Genomic DNA, 15,097 nt, shown 5'->3' with positions numbered 1-15,097 from the left:
CCTTAGAGCTGCTGTGGAGGCAGGAACGCACTGACCACCAGGGGCAGCTCCAGCGTTGAGCGTCTGCCTGCTGGTGGTCAGTGTGCATCATAGAAACCGGTCATTCTGCTGTTTGGTCTATTTCATATTAGCCTTTTATTTCATAAGATTATTATATGATAGGATAATAGTGTAAATACCTGTGAATGGTTCCAAATGGGTAGTAGGCTTAATTAGGGGATCACTTCATAAATTATATAAACATCTATATCTGGAACTAATATAATACTGAATGTCAACTGTAATTGAAAAATAAAAAAAGTTTTAAACAACTAACTAATAGTGGATGATTTCCAGGGAGAAGAGTTGTACTGCATATACCTATAGATTCCATCACAGTAACATGAACAAATTGTCCATTTCAGGATGCAATGGGATGGAGAAATGTTTGGTTCCTATATTAGTTATCCATGGATGTATAACAAACCACGCCAAGCTCCAGCTTAAAACAACAATAATTACTTACTATCTTGTGGTTTCTATGGATCAGGCCTTCAGACAGGGCATAGTGAAATGGCTAGTCTCTGTTCCCCGATAGCTGGGGCCTCAGCTGGAAGACTTGAAAGCTTGTGGGGTCAGGCAACTTACTCAGAGCTGGAGATAGGCTCCCCCCACCATTGCCCCCAGTATGGCCAGGTGTAGGGGTACAAGGGGACAGGGCTCCGGTGCTATCCTCCTCTGGACTCCTCTGACTTTGGTTTTATGGCTGCAGTGCTTTAGAATAAGAGCCTGGTGGGTCAGAAGTGCAGGGGAGCCTGAGCTGGGACTGGCCCCTCTGCTGTATTAGGGGCCCTTCCAAGAATGGTGGTGGGCACACACTGTGCAGGGCTTGATCTTTGGGCAGTTAATGTGGCATTCTCCTTTGTGCAACTATGTCAGCTAATAAAGCAATTAGGTTTTTTTTTCTTGATGGATAGACATTCTGGGCTGAAGTTTTCACATGAAAATTTTAATTTAGTAGGGGCCAGGACCCCAGGTGTTCAAATCCTCGCCTCCATGGTACACAGCTATCACTCAGAGAAACCCAAACCCTCACCTCTGTCTGAGTCAACTAATATTAACTATTTATTGTTAATTTGCAAAGCCCTTTAGTGTCCTTGGGCTCCTACTGGCCTCATCTGAGATCCTCCAGATTCACTATTTTTTGGAAGTGTTAGCTGGGGAGGCCATGGGGCGGCCTCACATGTTACCTCAGTTGTTTCTCATGGAAACTCTAAGGTGGCTATGGCATCCACATGTCAGAGAATGCAAGAGTTTCAGAAAGAATAAGCCGTTGGTCCATGATCACAGCTGCAAGGGCATTTGATCCTAATCTAGCTCACAGATTTTTAAAAATAAGCAATATGAGTTAATAAACATATTAACTTATGAATGAGTAATAACATAATTACTTTGGAAACAGAACTCTCCAAATAATGCCTGAACCCAAAATTTAAATACAAATAGCCAAAAATATTTTAAAGTAATACATTTGAAAATCATTTGTAGTTTTTTTCCTCATAACATGAGGGGCAAGTCTGTGACAAGAGTAGATTCCCTGTTATTGTTATTATCACCCCATAGTAATAACATTTAGACATTTTCTGATAACATAGTAGAAAATCTTGGAGAAAATCCTAGCTTGAGGCTTAGTGTGCAAAAAATGAAAAGATTTAATAAACAAAAGCCCTTAAGAAAAGCATTCAAGGGGCCTGCAAGTTTAATAAAACACAAGAGTTCAATTAATTTTGTGGAATTGAATTAAATTGAGTGGAACGGGGGCTGGCAGGCCTCCTACTCAGCACACTTCAAATGTGATGAAGTGGAAATGAATGCAGTCTCTGTTGGGGCGGGTAACTACAGACTCGCTGGCTCAGGCCATTTGCGATTGCGCTCTGGACAGAGGGGCGTGACTCGGGGAGGGGCGTGCAGGAGCCCGCCCCGCCCAGTTTCTGTTCCCGGCCCTGCCACTGGGGGCGGCCGTGAAGCTGCGCGGCCGTGGTTTCCACTCGGACCCATATCCGGCCGGGCTCATTTCCCCGGCCAGGCCCCAGTATGGCTGCGCCCAGCGCTGCGGGTTGGGGAGACGCTGCGCTCTGCTTTTCCTGACAGCCTCTGACTTCTGTGCTCGACTTCTCTTCCTCAGGCCATTCCAGCAAACATGTTTGCCAAGGCCTTTCGGGTCAAGTCCAACACGGCCATCAAGGGATCGGACAGGTGAGGGGGAAGAGGGGCCTGCTCCGCCCATGAGGGCACCCAAGTACTTCTCAACCCGGTTTGATCCAGAGCCCTCTTTGGGTTGGGTCAGGTCGCGGGGTACACCCGGGAAAGGGACTCCAGGGGGCAAGTGTGGGTTAGGTGAAGATGAGGGCCTCATATATCTCCTAGGCTGCCTTTTTTTTTTTTTTTTAAATGAGTTTAAAAGAAAACATAATTCAGGAATCGCTTATAAAATTCAATCTAAGGCGGGGAGGATGTAAAAATGAAGGAGTACAGAGTCCCTGCCCTCCAAAGAGCATAGAGACCTCTGGGGCGCAGAGAACTACAGGCACACAAGCAAAAGTGCCCAGTGCTTGCTTCTGGCAGGAGGGACAGGAGGGTAAAGTGGGAGAGGATCGCACAGCACATATGGTAAGAACTAAATATGTCAGTATTGCAAATGCAGATGTCACGTTGGCACTTCCGGAGCCAGTGTTCTAGAGTTGTTATTCTCGGTGCCCTGGTATAGTGATGAATCATAAGCTGGCAGATTCACCAAGCACACATGAGCAAGGAGTGGGTCTGAGAGCTGAGCATGGTGTCAGGAAGGCAGGGCTGAATTTCCAGTTTCAGGCTTACTTGGAATGCTCACTGGGTCTTGTTTTGTTGATTTTTTTTCTTTGTTTGTAAAATGAAGAGATTTGCCTAGGAACATGTGAAAATAGATGAGACATTGGTGTGAAATAGAATAGGATGTTTAGGAAGCGTGTGCGAGAATAGAGCATTATAAATTAGTCTTTTCTTGGCTCTCGTGATTTTATAGCGTGTCCTCAATGTTTATTAAAATCCACCCAGACAGCGTTCATAGCTGGCATTGGTGTGCTCTCTGCAGGAGAAAGCTTCGGGCTGATGTGACAGCTGCTTTCCCCACCCTCGGAACTGATCAGGCCTCCGAGTTAGTGCCTGGGAAGGAAGAGCTCAACATCGTGAAGCTGTATGCTCACAGAGGGGATGCCGTGACTGTGTACGTGAGTGGTGGTAACCCCGTCCTATTTGAACTGGAGAAAAATCTGTACCCGACAGGTATGGCAGTAGGATGGGGATGGCCATCATTATAGCTCTTGCCTAATATCTGTTTCTCCTTATGTCTTCCAGTAACCTGTCTTTCTTAAACAAGTTGAAAATCTCTCAATACTATCCCTAAACATGTTTTTGGACCTAATATTTCTAGAATTGGGTCTTCCAAGGGCAGAAACTGTTATATGAGGGAGAAAAGAAAAAAAAAAAAGTTAACACACAGAGAGGGTAGTTGCCAAGGGAAATTCTGAGATGAAGTATATAATAGGTTACTTAGAATGGAGCAGAGGTCTTGAAAGCAGGTGAATATCAGGGCATGAATGTTTCTTAAAGCTACCTCTAGCAGGATTTTCATAAAGTACCAAAGACATACTATTGTAGGAAAGAAGCTAGATTGATTAAACTACATACTGGCTTGCTTAGTGATGTACTTCAGTCATGAAGATACCTACCTCATTGGGAGTCTTTCTTAGGCTCTGCCTGGCTCTCAGGATTCTTTGCTTTCTCTCTTTGTCACAGATGTCAGAGACTGTGTTCTTTTTTGTATTGTTTTCTTTCTTTTTTAAAAATATATTTTTATTGATTTCCGAGAGGAAGGGAGAGAGAGAGAGAAACATCAATGATGAGAGAGAATCATTGATCAGCTGTCTCCTGCACGGCCCCTACGGGGGATCGAGCCCACAACTAGGCATGCCCTTGACTGGAATCGAACCTGGGACCATCAGTCCACAGGCCGATTCTCTATCCACTGAGCCAAAGCAGCTAGGGCCTTTTTGTTTTTTATAGCTACGGACACCTACTTTGTCATTTGGGGCTTTCTTCCTCCCAGCTTGGCTGAGACAGTGCAGTATAGTGTCCTAAGGCCACTCCTACTTTGCTGCTGTACAATCACAGGCTCTTTCTGATCTAGGGTTTTATGGCTAATCACTATGGAAACAGAATAAAAATAATAAACACGGGCAAGTTCAACATTTCTTCACCAGGTACCCTGTTCTTAGGTTACTTGCTTCTGAGGTAAATGGAAACCTGTTGTGTCTGTGTCCCCACTTTTATCTACTGTGGTCATTTGCTGCTGCTGCAATCCAGGTGGAACAATAGGTGCCTCCAAATCTCAAATGACTTCCAATTTCTTAAATCTCTGCGCCTTCAGGAATGAAATCCTTTGGGCATCTTCTCAGCAACCTTTATAACTTTTGCTTTTTCTATATCCTAACTAAATCAACCTTAATGTTTGTGTTTGCCAGTTCCTCAGGGGATGGACTTTGGCAGTTAAGTGTTTTCTGTGTTTGTTTTTGGACAGTGTACACCCTGTGGTCATATCCTGATCTTCTACCAGCATTCACAACATGGCCTCTGGTGCTGGAAAAACTGGTTGGGGGAGCAGGTAAGAGGATTTTCCTATGTTCTGGCTCTAGGCTGAAACCTACTTAGTAAGGACAACGAAGACTTTAAGAAATGTATCTATTTCCTATATTCATTCATATGTTTGAAAAATGGATTTCATCCACCATGAATGTTGTGGCTCTCACTTGGCTGCCTCCATGAGCCCTTTGAGCTTCTCTGACCCTTTATAAAGTTTAAATAAGGTAAATGATGTGAAGGTACCTTGGGAACTGCCATATGCTATACTGTAAATCAATAGGCTGAACTTAGGAGACTAGGATAAGATAGATTGTGGAGCTGGAACCTCAGCTTGGTGCTTCAATATGGCCACTAGCCCGTGGCCCCCAAAGGGAAAAGTCTGCTATTCAGGTTGCCTTTTTTTTTTTTAAATATGTTTTTATTGATTTTTTTTTTAATAAATATATTTTATTGATTTTTGTACAGAGAGGAAGGGAGAGAGATAGAGAGTTAGAAACATTGATGAGAGAGAGTCATTGATCAGCTGCCTCTTGCACACCCCCCACTGGGTATATGCCCGCAGCCAAGGTACATGCCCTTGACCGGGATCAAACCCGGGACCCTTCAGTCCCCAAGCCAACGCTCTACCCATTGAGCCAAACCGGTCTCGGCTGTTTTTATTGATTTTTTACAGAGAGGAAGGGAGAGGGATAGAAAGTCAGAAACATCGATGAGAGAGAAACATCGAAACAGCCGCCTCCTGCACACCCCTTACCGGGGATGTGCCCGCAATCAAAGTACATGCCCTTGACCGGAATCGAACCAGGGACCCTTGAGTCCGCAGGCTGACGCTCTATCCACTGAGCCAAATCAGTTTTGGCAGGTTGCCATTTTTAATTTTCATTATGAATAATCCTATCTAATAAAGAGGGAATATGCTAATTGACTGCCACGCCCTCACAAGATGGCAGCACCCATAGTCACAAGATAGCCGGGCCCTGTCCCCTCAGCCCTGCCTCATCCAGAGTCCCCCAGTCCCCTCAGCCCCTCAGAGGAAGGCATTTGGGTGCAATTAGGCTGGCAGGGGAGGGCAGTTGGAGGTGATCGGGCTGTTGGGAGGGCAGTTGGGGACAATCATGCCAGCAGGGTAGCAGCTAGGCATCAATCAGGCCAACGGGAGCGGTTAGGGGGCTATCAGGCTAGCAGGCAGAGTGGTTAGGGGCAGTCAGGCATGCAGGTAGGTGACCAGTTAGGAGCCTGCAGCCCCAGATTGTGAGAGGGATGTCCGAACGCTGGCAGACATTTCCCCGAAAGGTCCCAGATTAGAGAGGGTGCATGCTGGGCTGAGGGACACTCCATCCTCCCCCTGCGCCCGTGCATGAATTTCATGGATCCGGCCTCTAGTCCTATATAATAAAAGGTTAATATGCAAATCAACCAAACGGCGCACTGGTCGCTGTGATGCACAATGACCATCAGGGGGCAGATGCTCAATGCAGGAGCTGTTCCCTGGTGGGAAGCTTGGCTCACAGCTAGTCAGTGCAGCTGGAGCCACCACTAAGGATGTCTGACCACGTCTTAGGCCCGCTCCCTACACTGTCAGTGGGACATCCCCCAAGGACTTCCAGACTGTGAGAGGGCACAGGCTGGGCTGAGGATTCCCCTCCCCCCCACCGAGTGCACGAATCTGGTGCATTGGGCCTCTAGTGTAGTTATTACATTAATAAATATTTGTTAAGTGAATAAATAAATGATGTTAAAATGTGGAATTAGATGGAGGCAAAACATAAATTGTGATGCTTTTGTTTTGTTTGCTGCAGATTTGATGCTGCCGGGAATAGTGGTGCCCCCTGCTGGTCTGCCTCAGGTACAGAAGGGTGACCTCTGTGCCATTGTCTTGGTGGGAAACAGGTATTGTGCCAGCCAGCTGTGCCTTTGGGGGAAGAACTTAGGTAAAATTGGGGAGGGGCTTGGGGAATGATAATTCTCAAAGCATATGGATAAAGGATTGAGAGGGGGGAAAAAACAGGTTCTTCTAGAAGACAGAGAATGGCAATGAGATATGTGAGGTATCCACATATCTGGGGCCAGTGTATTTGCCACTGATGCTTCTTTTTCCCCCCATAAATTTTATTTTATTTAAAAAATTTTAAATATGTATTTTTTATTGATTTCAGAGAGGAAGGGAGAGAGATAGAGAGATAGAAACATTAGTGATGAGAGAGAATCATTGATTGGCTGCCTCCTGCATACTTCCTACTTGGGGGATCAAGCCTGCAACCCGGGCATGTGTCCTTGGCTGGAATTGAACCTGGGACCCTTTAATTCACATGCCAACACGATCTGAGCCAAACTGGCAAGGGCTCCTAAATAATCTTAGATTACAGAGAGTTGTAAAGAGTACGGGGTTCTGCTATACCCAGCTTCCTGTAATGATCAACATTTTGTATAACCACAGTATAGTTACCAAAACAAAGGATTGGTACAATACCATTAACACAATTACAAACTTTAGTTCAGTTTTCCCCTGACGTCTTTTTTTTTTGTTTTCCTTCAAGGATTCAGTCTAGAACAGTGGTCGGCAAACCACGGCTCATGACCCCCATGCATCTCGAGAGCCGCAGTTTGCCCCTCTGTTGACTAATGAGTTTGCCAACCACTGGTCTAGAATACCACAGTGCATTTAGTTGTCATGTCTTCTTAGCCTCCTGTCTGTGACATTTTCTTGATCTTTCCTTATCTTTCATGCCGTCCATACTTTTCCCCCATCATCCACCTCATCATCCTCATTTAATTTTTTCAATAGCTTGGTTGAAATGTAGTTTACATATTATAAATTAATCTGTTTCAAAATTACAATTCAGTGCTTTTTAGTATACTTACAGCATTGGTCAGCCATGACCACCCTGCTTTTAAAAAATAATATAGGAAGTAATGATAAGAACAATTCTGAAAAATAAAAAATTCCTGTATCATAATCTTTTTCTCCTAGGAGTAACCATCTCATGTTGAGGCATATCTTTGACAACCTTCTTCAGTGCATAGATGCATGTGCATATAAAAATGTATGAATGTTTAAAGCTATGAACAAATAGAATTATACTTTATATTGTTTTCACTGATGCTAGTGTGGGCATTTCCCGTGTAAGCAAGCCCAGATATACTGATTCCTCTTACCTACTCTGTCATGATGGGAGCGGTCCTTTCCTAGTGGATATTCTGGTGTCTACAATTTGTTTCTATCAAAAAAGGCATCTTTGTTTTTCTAAAGTAGCTACTACCATTGCCCTACAAAAAAGCTGTATCAGTTTTCACTCCCACCTCTGGGTGTGATTTCCCTACATTCTCACCAGCTCTGGAGATGGGTCACTTTGATTTGTGTCATCTTGAGTGAAAAATGACATCTCATTATTTTACTCCTCACTTCTTTGACAAGGAACAGGTCAGTGTTTAAAGATCTTACTTTTGCTATTGATATTCTCCAATTTGCCTTGAACCTTTTGGAGCCACGCACTTACAAATATTTTCTTCCTTGTTTACCTGTAGCAAAATTTGCAATTGAAAAGAATGGCAGTGTTGTTGTTTTTCCCCCTGGTATTCTGTAGAAGAAAGGGGAAAACTCCAGAAATATGTATTTGGCCTGCCCAGTTTGACCTTTAGAATGCATATGGGGATGAAGCTTGGGGGTAGTTGGTGGCAGGTTAAAGGTACAAAGAAGTTTGTTAAAACTACAAGTTCTCTTTGAGGCTGAAGTTCCTGAGTTATTGACCGAGTGGTTGGAAAGACCCCTCATTTAAGAGCTGGGAAAGAAGCCAGTTTCTGTGGAAATAACTGACCAATGGGCCCAGGAAGCTGCTAAATTAGTAAACATTTTTTTCAAGTTCAGGTATTGGGAACTATGTACTTGAATCTTCTCGCTTGGGCCCCGGTGACCTTACCCCACAGCTACTCAGCTGGTCACTGATCCTTACAAGCAATGTGTGAGCGATGCTTGAGTAACACTGGGATGACAGAGATTTCCCATTTGGGCTTTGCAAGTTTTTGTAGTTACTATAAAGGTGGTGGTTTTGACATTCTGGACACACTCAGTTCCTAGATAGTTACACAGAGCAAATCCCGTTATAAAGAGTCAACTCAGAAGGAACCTCTTTAGTTGGCGCCACTATTTATCTCTTCTCCCTTCTTTATGATATCCTTCAGCCTAACTATGGCTTATGAATGGCCTTTCTTCTGAACTTCGGTATAGGATGGCTATGCTTTCTTTAAGATAGGGGAGTAATTTATATTTTTGAAAATAAAGAAAGGGAACTTTAAATATACTCTCATGGGTTTAATGACCTGCCTGGGTTTAATTCATAATGGGAATAAACAAAAAGTGTCAACATCAACAGAGGAATTGCTTAAAAGAAAGAGAGTATTTGGTCAAGGCTTTTTGAAAGTCATATTTTTAGGCAAGCTGAAGAAAATTGAGATTTCTGTGATCCTAGTGGATGCTTTAGATTTTCAACCATGTTGCTTTTAACATATGTGTGGAAAGGTGGTACTGACATGCTCCCTGGAAGATGCTCCAGGATCTTTATCTCTGCCTTCTCCTTCTCAGGGCCCCTGTGGCCATCGGAGTGGCTGCCATGTCCACATCGGAGATGCTGACTTCAGGCCTGAAGGGAAGGGGTTTCTCTGTGCTCCACACCTATGAGGACCACTTGTGGTGGGTCTGCTGTTTTTTTCTGTTCTACGGGGAGCTGCATGGGTGGAGAGAACATGGGGCCTGGGTTCAGAAGTGAGAGTTTTTTGGTACCTGCTGGGTCCTTAGGCAAGTTGCTGACACAGGCATTAATTTATATACATATATTTGCCTATCTGGAGAAGAAATTAGAGAGAACTCTTAATTATTTTCTCGGTGGATTATAGAATCCTAGGCTTTGAATAAGGCCTTAGGGATTGTCTGCTCCACCTCTCAATGCAGTTATAATCTTTATTTTTATAGCTCTGGTCCATCTGGTCTTGTCTGCCATCACATTTAGGCATCTTTTGGCCTATTCTAAGTGCTCAGAAATTCTCACTTCTGAATCCAAATCTAAGCAGAGTAGATCCTTTAGGCACCAGGGTGGTGATTATTATGTTGTTGAGGTTTCACATTCCAGATCTCTCCAGTAGGGAAGTTATTTCTCACTGTAACAGTTGCTTTCTGAAGCCATGTACCAGTCTATTTTCTGGTTATTTTTTTGTTACTTTCCCAAAACAATACATAGTGCTTTTCTCAAAAGCGTTATACCTGGTCTTTTGGCCAAGTGTTGTAGCCTGCTGGTATAGATTCATCCTTACATTCTTGGCCCTTCTTGGAGTTGCTCATTTTACAAATATTAGCTAAGCCTTGCTTTGCTGGGGATACAACCTCATCAGCTATGTTTTGCAGACATTTGCGAGCTGCTTACTGATGTTCTTACAGCACCTTGCAGTCAATGTCATCCTAAGTTGCTTTATCAGCAGCTCCTCAGACCCTACTCTCTCCCTCCTTTTAAAAATATTTCTGATATTGATCTGATCAGAATAGCCTAACCATACACTCTGGCATCACTAGTCATCAATAAGCCTTGCTGCAGCTGTTAGTTAAAACTTAGTTTGATTTACATAATTTTGATCAAGCTTGGCGCTTTTACCTCTTTCTGTGCTCTGCTGTTTGCCATCACTTTTTTTTTCTTCCTAAGGCTTAGTGGCATAAACCCTTTTTAATCTCTACTCTGCAAGTTCGATTGCATTCTGCTTTAACAGCAGGTGGCTTTGCAGTCCTTGAGCATTGCAGGTGTTTGTACTTTGTTATATTCTCGGAGCCTTGGGTGTTTGTATTTCACCAGAGTAGGCCTACAGATGCATTGCGATCTTAATTTTGTTCTTTAATTCAAAATAGTTTTATTTTTAACTCATATGAATAGAATACTTTTGGGGTTTCTCTTTAATTATTTTTCCTTTAATCTTTTTCTGTCCCCAGATGTCTGTTAATATTATTATCATTCCTTGAGATAGGGAGGAGGCAAGAATTATTCTCCCCATTTCAGAGATGAGGAAGTTGAGGCATGTGACATTTCTGGTCACAGAACTGGAAATAGAGTTTATATGAGACCCCAGGTTCTCTGTCCTCTCCTGAACACCCCTCCTCAGCCTGTGGCTCTTACTCACTCTGAATTCCTGGCTGACCCCTGACCAGGTGGAAAGTGCTATGTTTGGTGTTTCTGACATGAGCTTTTTCCAGGCAATCTGGAGACAGGTCCTCTCCGCCTTTTATTGCCCCACTGACCCCGGATCCCCCAGATGTCAGTGAAGAGCAGGATGACATGAGGCGCCTTACCCTGGAGGGAAAGGAGGAGAATGGAGAAGATCAGCAGATGTGTGGGGAGAAGACCCTACCAGAAGCCTCAGAAGACCCTGGCATCGGGGGCCTGAATCCAGACCCTGCAGATAGCAAAACCCTTCAAGGTATAATGCTGGGAGCGGGGGACTGTCCTCTCAGTTTAGGAGCCTGGAGTGAGCAACACTGGGCCTCTGGGAGGGAGGCCACGTCCTTATTTCTGTTGAGGCGGTGCAACGGCTTTGTGACAGCGCACCTGGGAGTCTTATCCACACAAGTCAGGCTTCCCTGGGGTGTCTGCCTTGGCATTTGGACTGTTTCCAGTTGCCGGAAGTGTTGGCTCCTGGCTGGGTGGGACTTTGTGCTTAACCCTTTCTCTGGGGTCAGCCCTCTTCAAGGCTCCGTGCTCCAGGGAGTCTGGGAGTTTTGGAACCTGGGGATGGGTTCCATGGGTAAAGTGGGGTCGGGGTGGAGCTGGGCGGGAAGTGCCAGGCATCTGTATCCCCCAGGAAGGATGAGGTGTTTTGTCTTCTCCTTGCAGAGCAAATGGATGAACTGCTACAGCAATGCTTCTTGCATGCTTTGAAGTGCCGAGTCAAAAAGACTGACCTCCCTCTGCTCACCAGCACTTTCCTCGGTAGCCACGTGTTCTCCTGCTGGTACGGAAGGCATGTGTGGGTGGGCGGCGGCCAGGCACAGTCTCTGCCTTATTCCAGGACAGGGCTGATGGGGCACTGGACGAAGGACACATGGTGGAAAGAGTGGAGTGCAGGGTTGATCTGGTAAATAAAGTAGGTCCTAAATTTTATTTATTTTTTATTTATTTATTTATTTAATTTATTTTTTTTATACAGAGGAAGAGAGAGGGATAGAGAGTTAGAAACATCAATGAGAGACAACCATCGATCAGCTGCCTCTTGTACACCCCCTACTGGGGATGTGCCCACAACCAAGGTACATGCCCTTGATGGGAATCGAACTCAGGACCTTTCAGTCTGCAGGCTGACTCTCTATCCATTGAGCCAAACCAGTTTTGGCAGTAGGTCCTAAGTTTTAAAGCTTAAATCTTAGCCAGCAAAAGGATGCTGAGGAAATGAACAGTGATTTCAGGGCACTGCTCTGCTGTGGTGCTCCTGGCAGCACTTTCTATCCAGGAAGAGTCCCGAGAGGCCTCTGTTAGGAGGCTTCTTCTGGAAAGTCAACCCCCTCACTCTCCTCCTGAGAAGTAGGTGGGCTGGGTTAGTTTATATCAGGAGGGAAAAGTAGTATGCTCTCCACCTCTCCTCCAAGCACCTGCCATCTGGAGAGGGAGTATCACTGTGGATAGGACTGAACTTTGAAGACAGAGCCATCTGAGCTCAAATGGCAGCTTCATCAGGAGTGGGAGCAGGCGAGCTCAAACTCGGCTCTGGGCTTCTCTCATTTCGAGCACAGCCTGCCCTGGCTGGTGTGGCTCAGTTGGTTGGACATCACCTGTGCTCTGAAAGATTGCTGGTTCGATTCTCAGTCAGGGCACAAGCCCAGGTCATAGACTTGATCCCTAGTAGGAGGTGTGCTGGAGGCAACTGATCATTGTTCCTCTCGCACATCGATGTTTCTCTCCTCCTCACTTTCTCTCTCTCTAAAAATCAGTAAAAATAAAATCTTAAAAAGAGAGAAATTAAATAGCCTCACACTTAGTAAGCACTTAATAAATAACATGTCAGGAGGTTTGCTTACTGAGTTTTACCCTGAGACTGACCTTTCTGTGAAGGCTTTCCTAGACAAGAGTGGGGTCTGTACTGTGTGGCAGGCATTTGGTCATTGGCCCTGACTTTGCTGGTGGCAGGTAACTTAGGGGCCCTGAATGTGCTCCAGATAGAGCTTCCTAACGGGGGGTTTCTGGAAGGACTCCCTGGGAGTTGCACTGTGGTGTGTGGCACACGTGGAGAGAAGATGGAAGCTATGGAGGGTGTTCATTGGGAGCCTCCCGTGAGCTAGTAGCCCTAGGGCAGGAACCAGCAAACATTTCTGTAGAAACAGGTAGTAAATGTTCCAGGCTTTCTGGCCGTGCAGTCTCCATTGCAAACATTCCACTTGGGGTTGTGGCACAAAAGCCAAGGCCGTGGAGTCAGCAGCTGGGTGGGCGTGGCCTGAGGATATAATTTGCAGAGTCCTGCTCTGGGCTCACTTACCACCATGAGCTCAGTGTTAGAAAGGTTCGCCTTGAGGTGAAACTTCTGAGGCCTCAGAAAATTGTCTAGTTTCAGAGGAATCCAAAGCTGTGTCCATTATAGTGGATATTTAAGTTAATTAAAATGAATAGAGTTTAAAATTTAGTTCTTTAGACACAGTCACATTTCAAGTGCTTAATCGCCACACTTGTAGAATAATAGATAGTGAACACTCCATGTTCATGGAGAGGTCTGTCGGACAGTAAAGATCTAGAGTAGCCTGGAGTGTGTCCCACTGCAAGGCCACCAGGGGGAGCTCTGGCACAGTGACCTCTTTCTGAATGAGGGGGAGGAGGGCTCAGCAACCTCCTCAGTGCAGGCAGGTCCCACCACTCTGGCTCTGTGAGCTTAACTTGCCTTTTCCATCTGCCATCAGCCCTGAAGGACGGCAACTGGACATAAAGAAGTCAAGCTACAAAAAAGTAAGCAGGCCCTTCTCTGCACACCCACAGAGAGTTGTGTTGGGGCACACGTGGCAGGAGCTGGGTGGGCACAGGAAGCTCGTTCTCCAGGGCTGAGGCTGGAATTAAACTTTTAATTCCAGGTGTAAGGTGGGGGCGGGGAGAAAACTCCTTGGGCTGAGGCAGTGGGTGGGCACCCACTCCCTTCTCTCCTCTGCATCCTTTGATATCTGATCAGAGTTTGGAAAGGCTTCACCATTTATTCTGTAGCAGCTTCTCACCCCCCGAGCCTCTGGGTGGGGGCCTCCCCGTTCCTAATTTGATGAGAGCAGGGACTGTCCCGAGTCCTTCCCCAGGACCTGCCTAGCTCGGTGTCTGGCACATCCTATATGCTCAGTGTGTGCAGAAGTGACAAAGTCCCCTCCCACTGGCCCTCTCTCCCTTAGCTCTCTAAGTTCCTGCAGCAAATGCAGCAGGAGCAGATTATACAGGTCAAGGAGCTGAGCAAAGGGGTGGAGAGCATTGTGGCTGTGGACTGGAAACACCCCAGGTGAGTGCAGGGGGCCTGCTCACCGTAGCTCAGCTGGCCCTGGGGCACTGGGGCCATGAACTGGGACTTGCAGAGACACTAGTATAAAATGTGTTTTTTCTTTCCTTCTGCTGGGTTTTAGGATCACATCTTTCGTCATACCTGAGCCCTCCCCGACCTCCCAGACTATCCAGGAGGGTAGCAGGGAACAGCCCTATCACCCTCCAGATATAAAACCCCTCTACTGTGTCCCAGCCAGCATGAGCCTGCTCTTCCAGGAGTCTGGCCACAAGTGAGTTTTTGGAGAGCAGCCCTTCTCTGCCTGCTTGGTGTTCTGGCCTGTAGTTCCTCTCCGCCTTAGTATTCTTCTGTGACTGGCAAAACCTCCCTGCCCTGTTCTCCCTTTCCCCAGGTCCAGCTCAAGCTTCCTTCCCAGAAAGTGTCTCTGGACTAAATGAGAGAGTAGGTCTCTCCCGTTCCTACCTGTAATTACTCCTCACACGGCCCTGCTTATTACCTCCATCAGGAAGAGGGAAGAAAAGAAGAGGTTGAAAAGCTGGGGAAAGCACCCTGCTGAGCAGGGAGTGAGTCTTGGGGTTTGCAGGTTATCTCCTGGCACACCATGAATTAACCCCCAACACTTCTCACCAGGAAGGGGAGCGTCCTCGAGGGCAGTGAGGTCCGGATGATCATCATTAACTACGCCAAGAAAAATGACCTGGTTGATGCAGACAACAAAAAGTGAGTGGATCTGTAGTGTACATCTTTAGGGGACTCAGACAATTTGTGGAGGATGTTGGGATGGAGGGGCATATAGAAATAAGACCAGGGTTTTTAAACCATGGGTGGAGACACCTAGATATTGTCTAGGGCAGTGGTCGGCAAACTCATTGGTCAACAGAGCCAAATATCAACAGTACAATGATTGAAATTGCTTTTGAGAGCCAAATTTTTTAAACTTAAACTTCTTCTA

The 15,097-nt window shown here is 45.7% G+C and overlaps 1 protein-coding gene across 9 annotated transcripts in view; it reads left to right on the top strand.

Annotated features, from left to right (window-relative positions):
- The window catches only part of EIF2D (eukaryotic translation initiation factor 2D), a 28,433-nt gene that overhangs the window by 7,777 nt on the left and 5,559 nt on the right, over positions 1-15,097 (top strand). The window contains exons 1-11 of one of the 9 annotated variants that reach the window (XM_045583067.1): positions 2,006-2,235; positions 3,110-3,300; positions 4,595-4,678; positions 6,456-6,546; positions 9,236-9,343; positions 10,886-11,109; positions 11,523-11,640; positions 13,571-13,616; positions 14,042-14,145; positions 14,267-14,416; positions 14,776-14,865. In XM_045583067.1, the coding sequence (XP_045439023.1) occupies positions 2,180-2,235; positions 3,110-3,300; positions 4,595-4,678; positions 6,456-6,546; positions 9,236-9,343; positions 10,886-11,109; positions 11,523-11,640; positions 13,571-13,616; positions 14,042-14,145; positions 14,267-14,416; positions 14,776-14,865 (1,262 nt within the window). In that variant the 5' untranslated portion in view covers positions 2,006-2,179. Of the gene's footprint in view, positions 1-2,005; positions 2,236-3,106; positions 3,301-4,594; positions 4,679-6,455; positions 6,547-9,235; positions 9,344-10,885; positions 11,110-11,522; positions 11,641-13,570; positions 13,617-14,041; positions 14,146-14,266; positions 14,417-14,775; positions 14,866-15,097 lie in introns of those variants that run through there. The other 8 variants (XM_036441643.2, XM_045583064.1, XM_045583066.1 and 5 more) reach the window with 8 other exon arrangements.

Source organism: Pipistrellus kuhlii, unplaced genomic scaffold (assembly GCF_014108245.1).
Source record: "Pipistrellus kuhlii isolate mPipKuh1 unplaced genomic scaffold, mPipKuh1.p scaffold_m20_p_18, whole genome shotgun sequence".
Lineage (NCBI taxonomy): Eukaryota > Metazoa > Chordata > Mammalia > Chiroptera > Vespertilionidae > Pipistrellus > Pipistrellus kuhlii.
The sequence above is the reverse complement of the archived record's forward strand: the minus strand, read 5'-3'. Positions and strand labels throughout refer to the sequence as shown.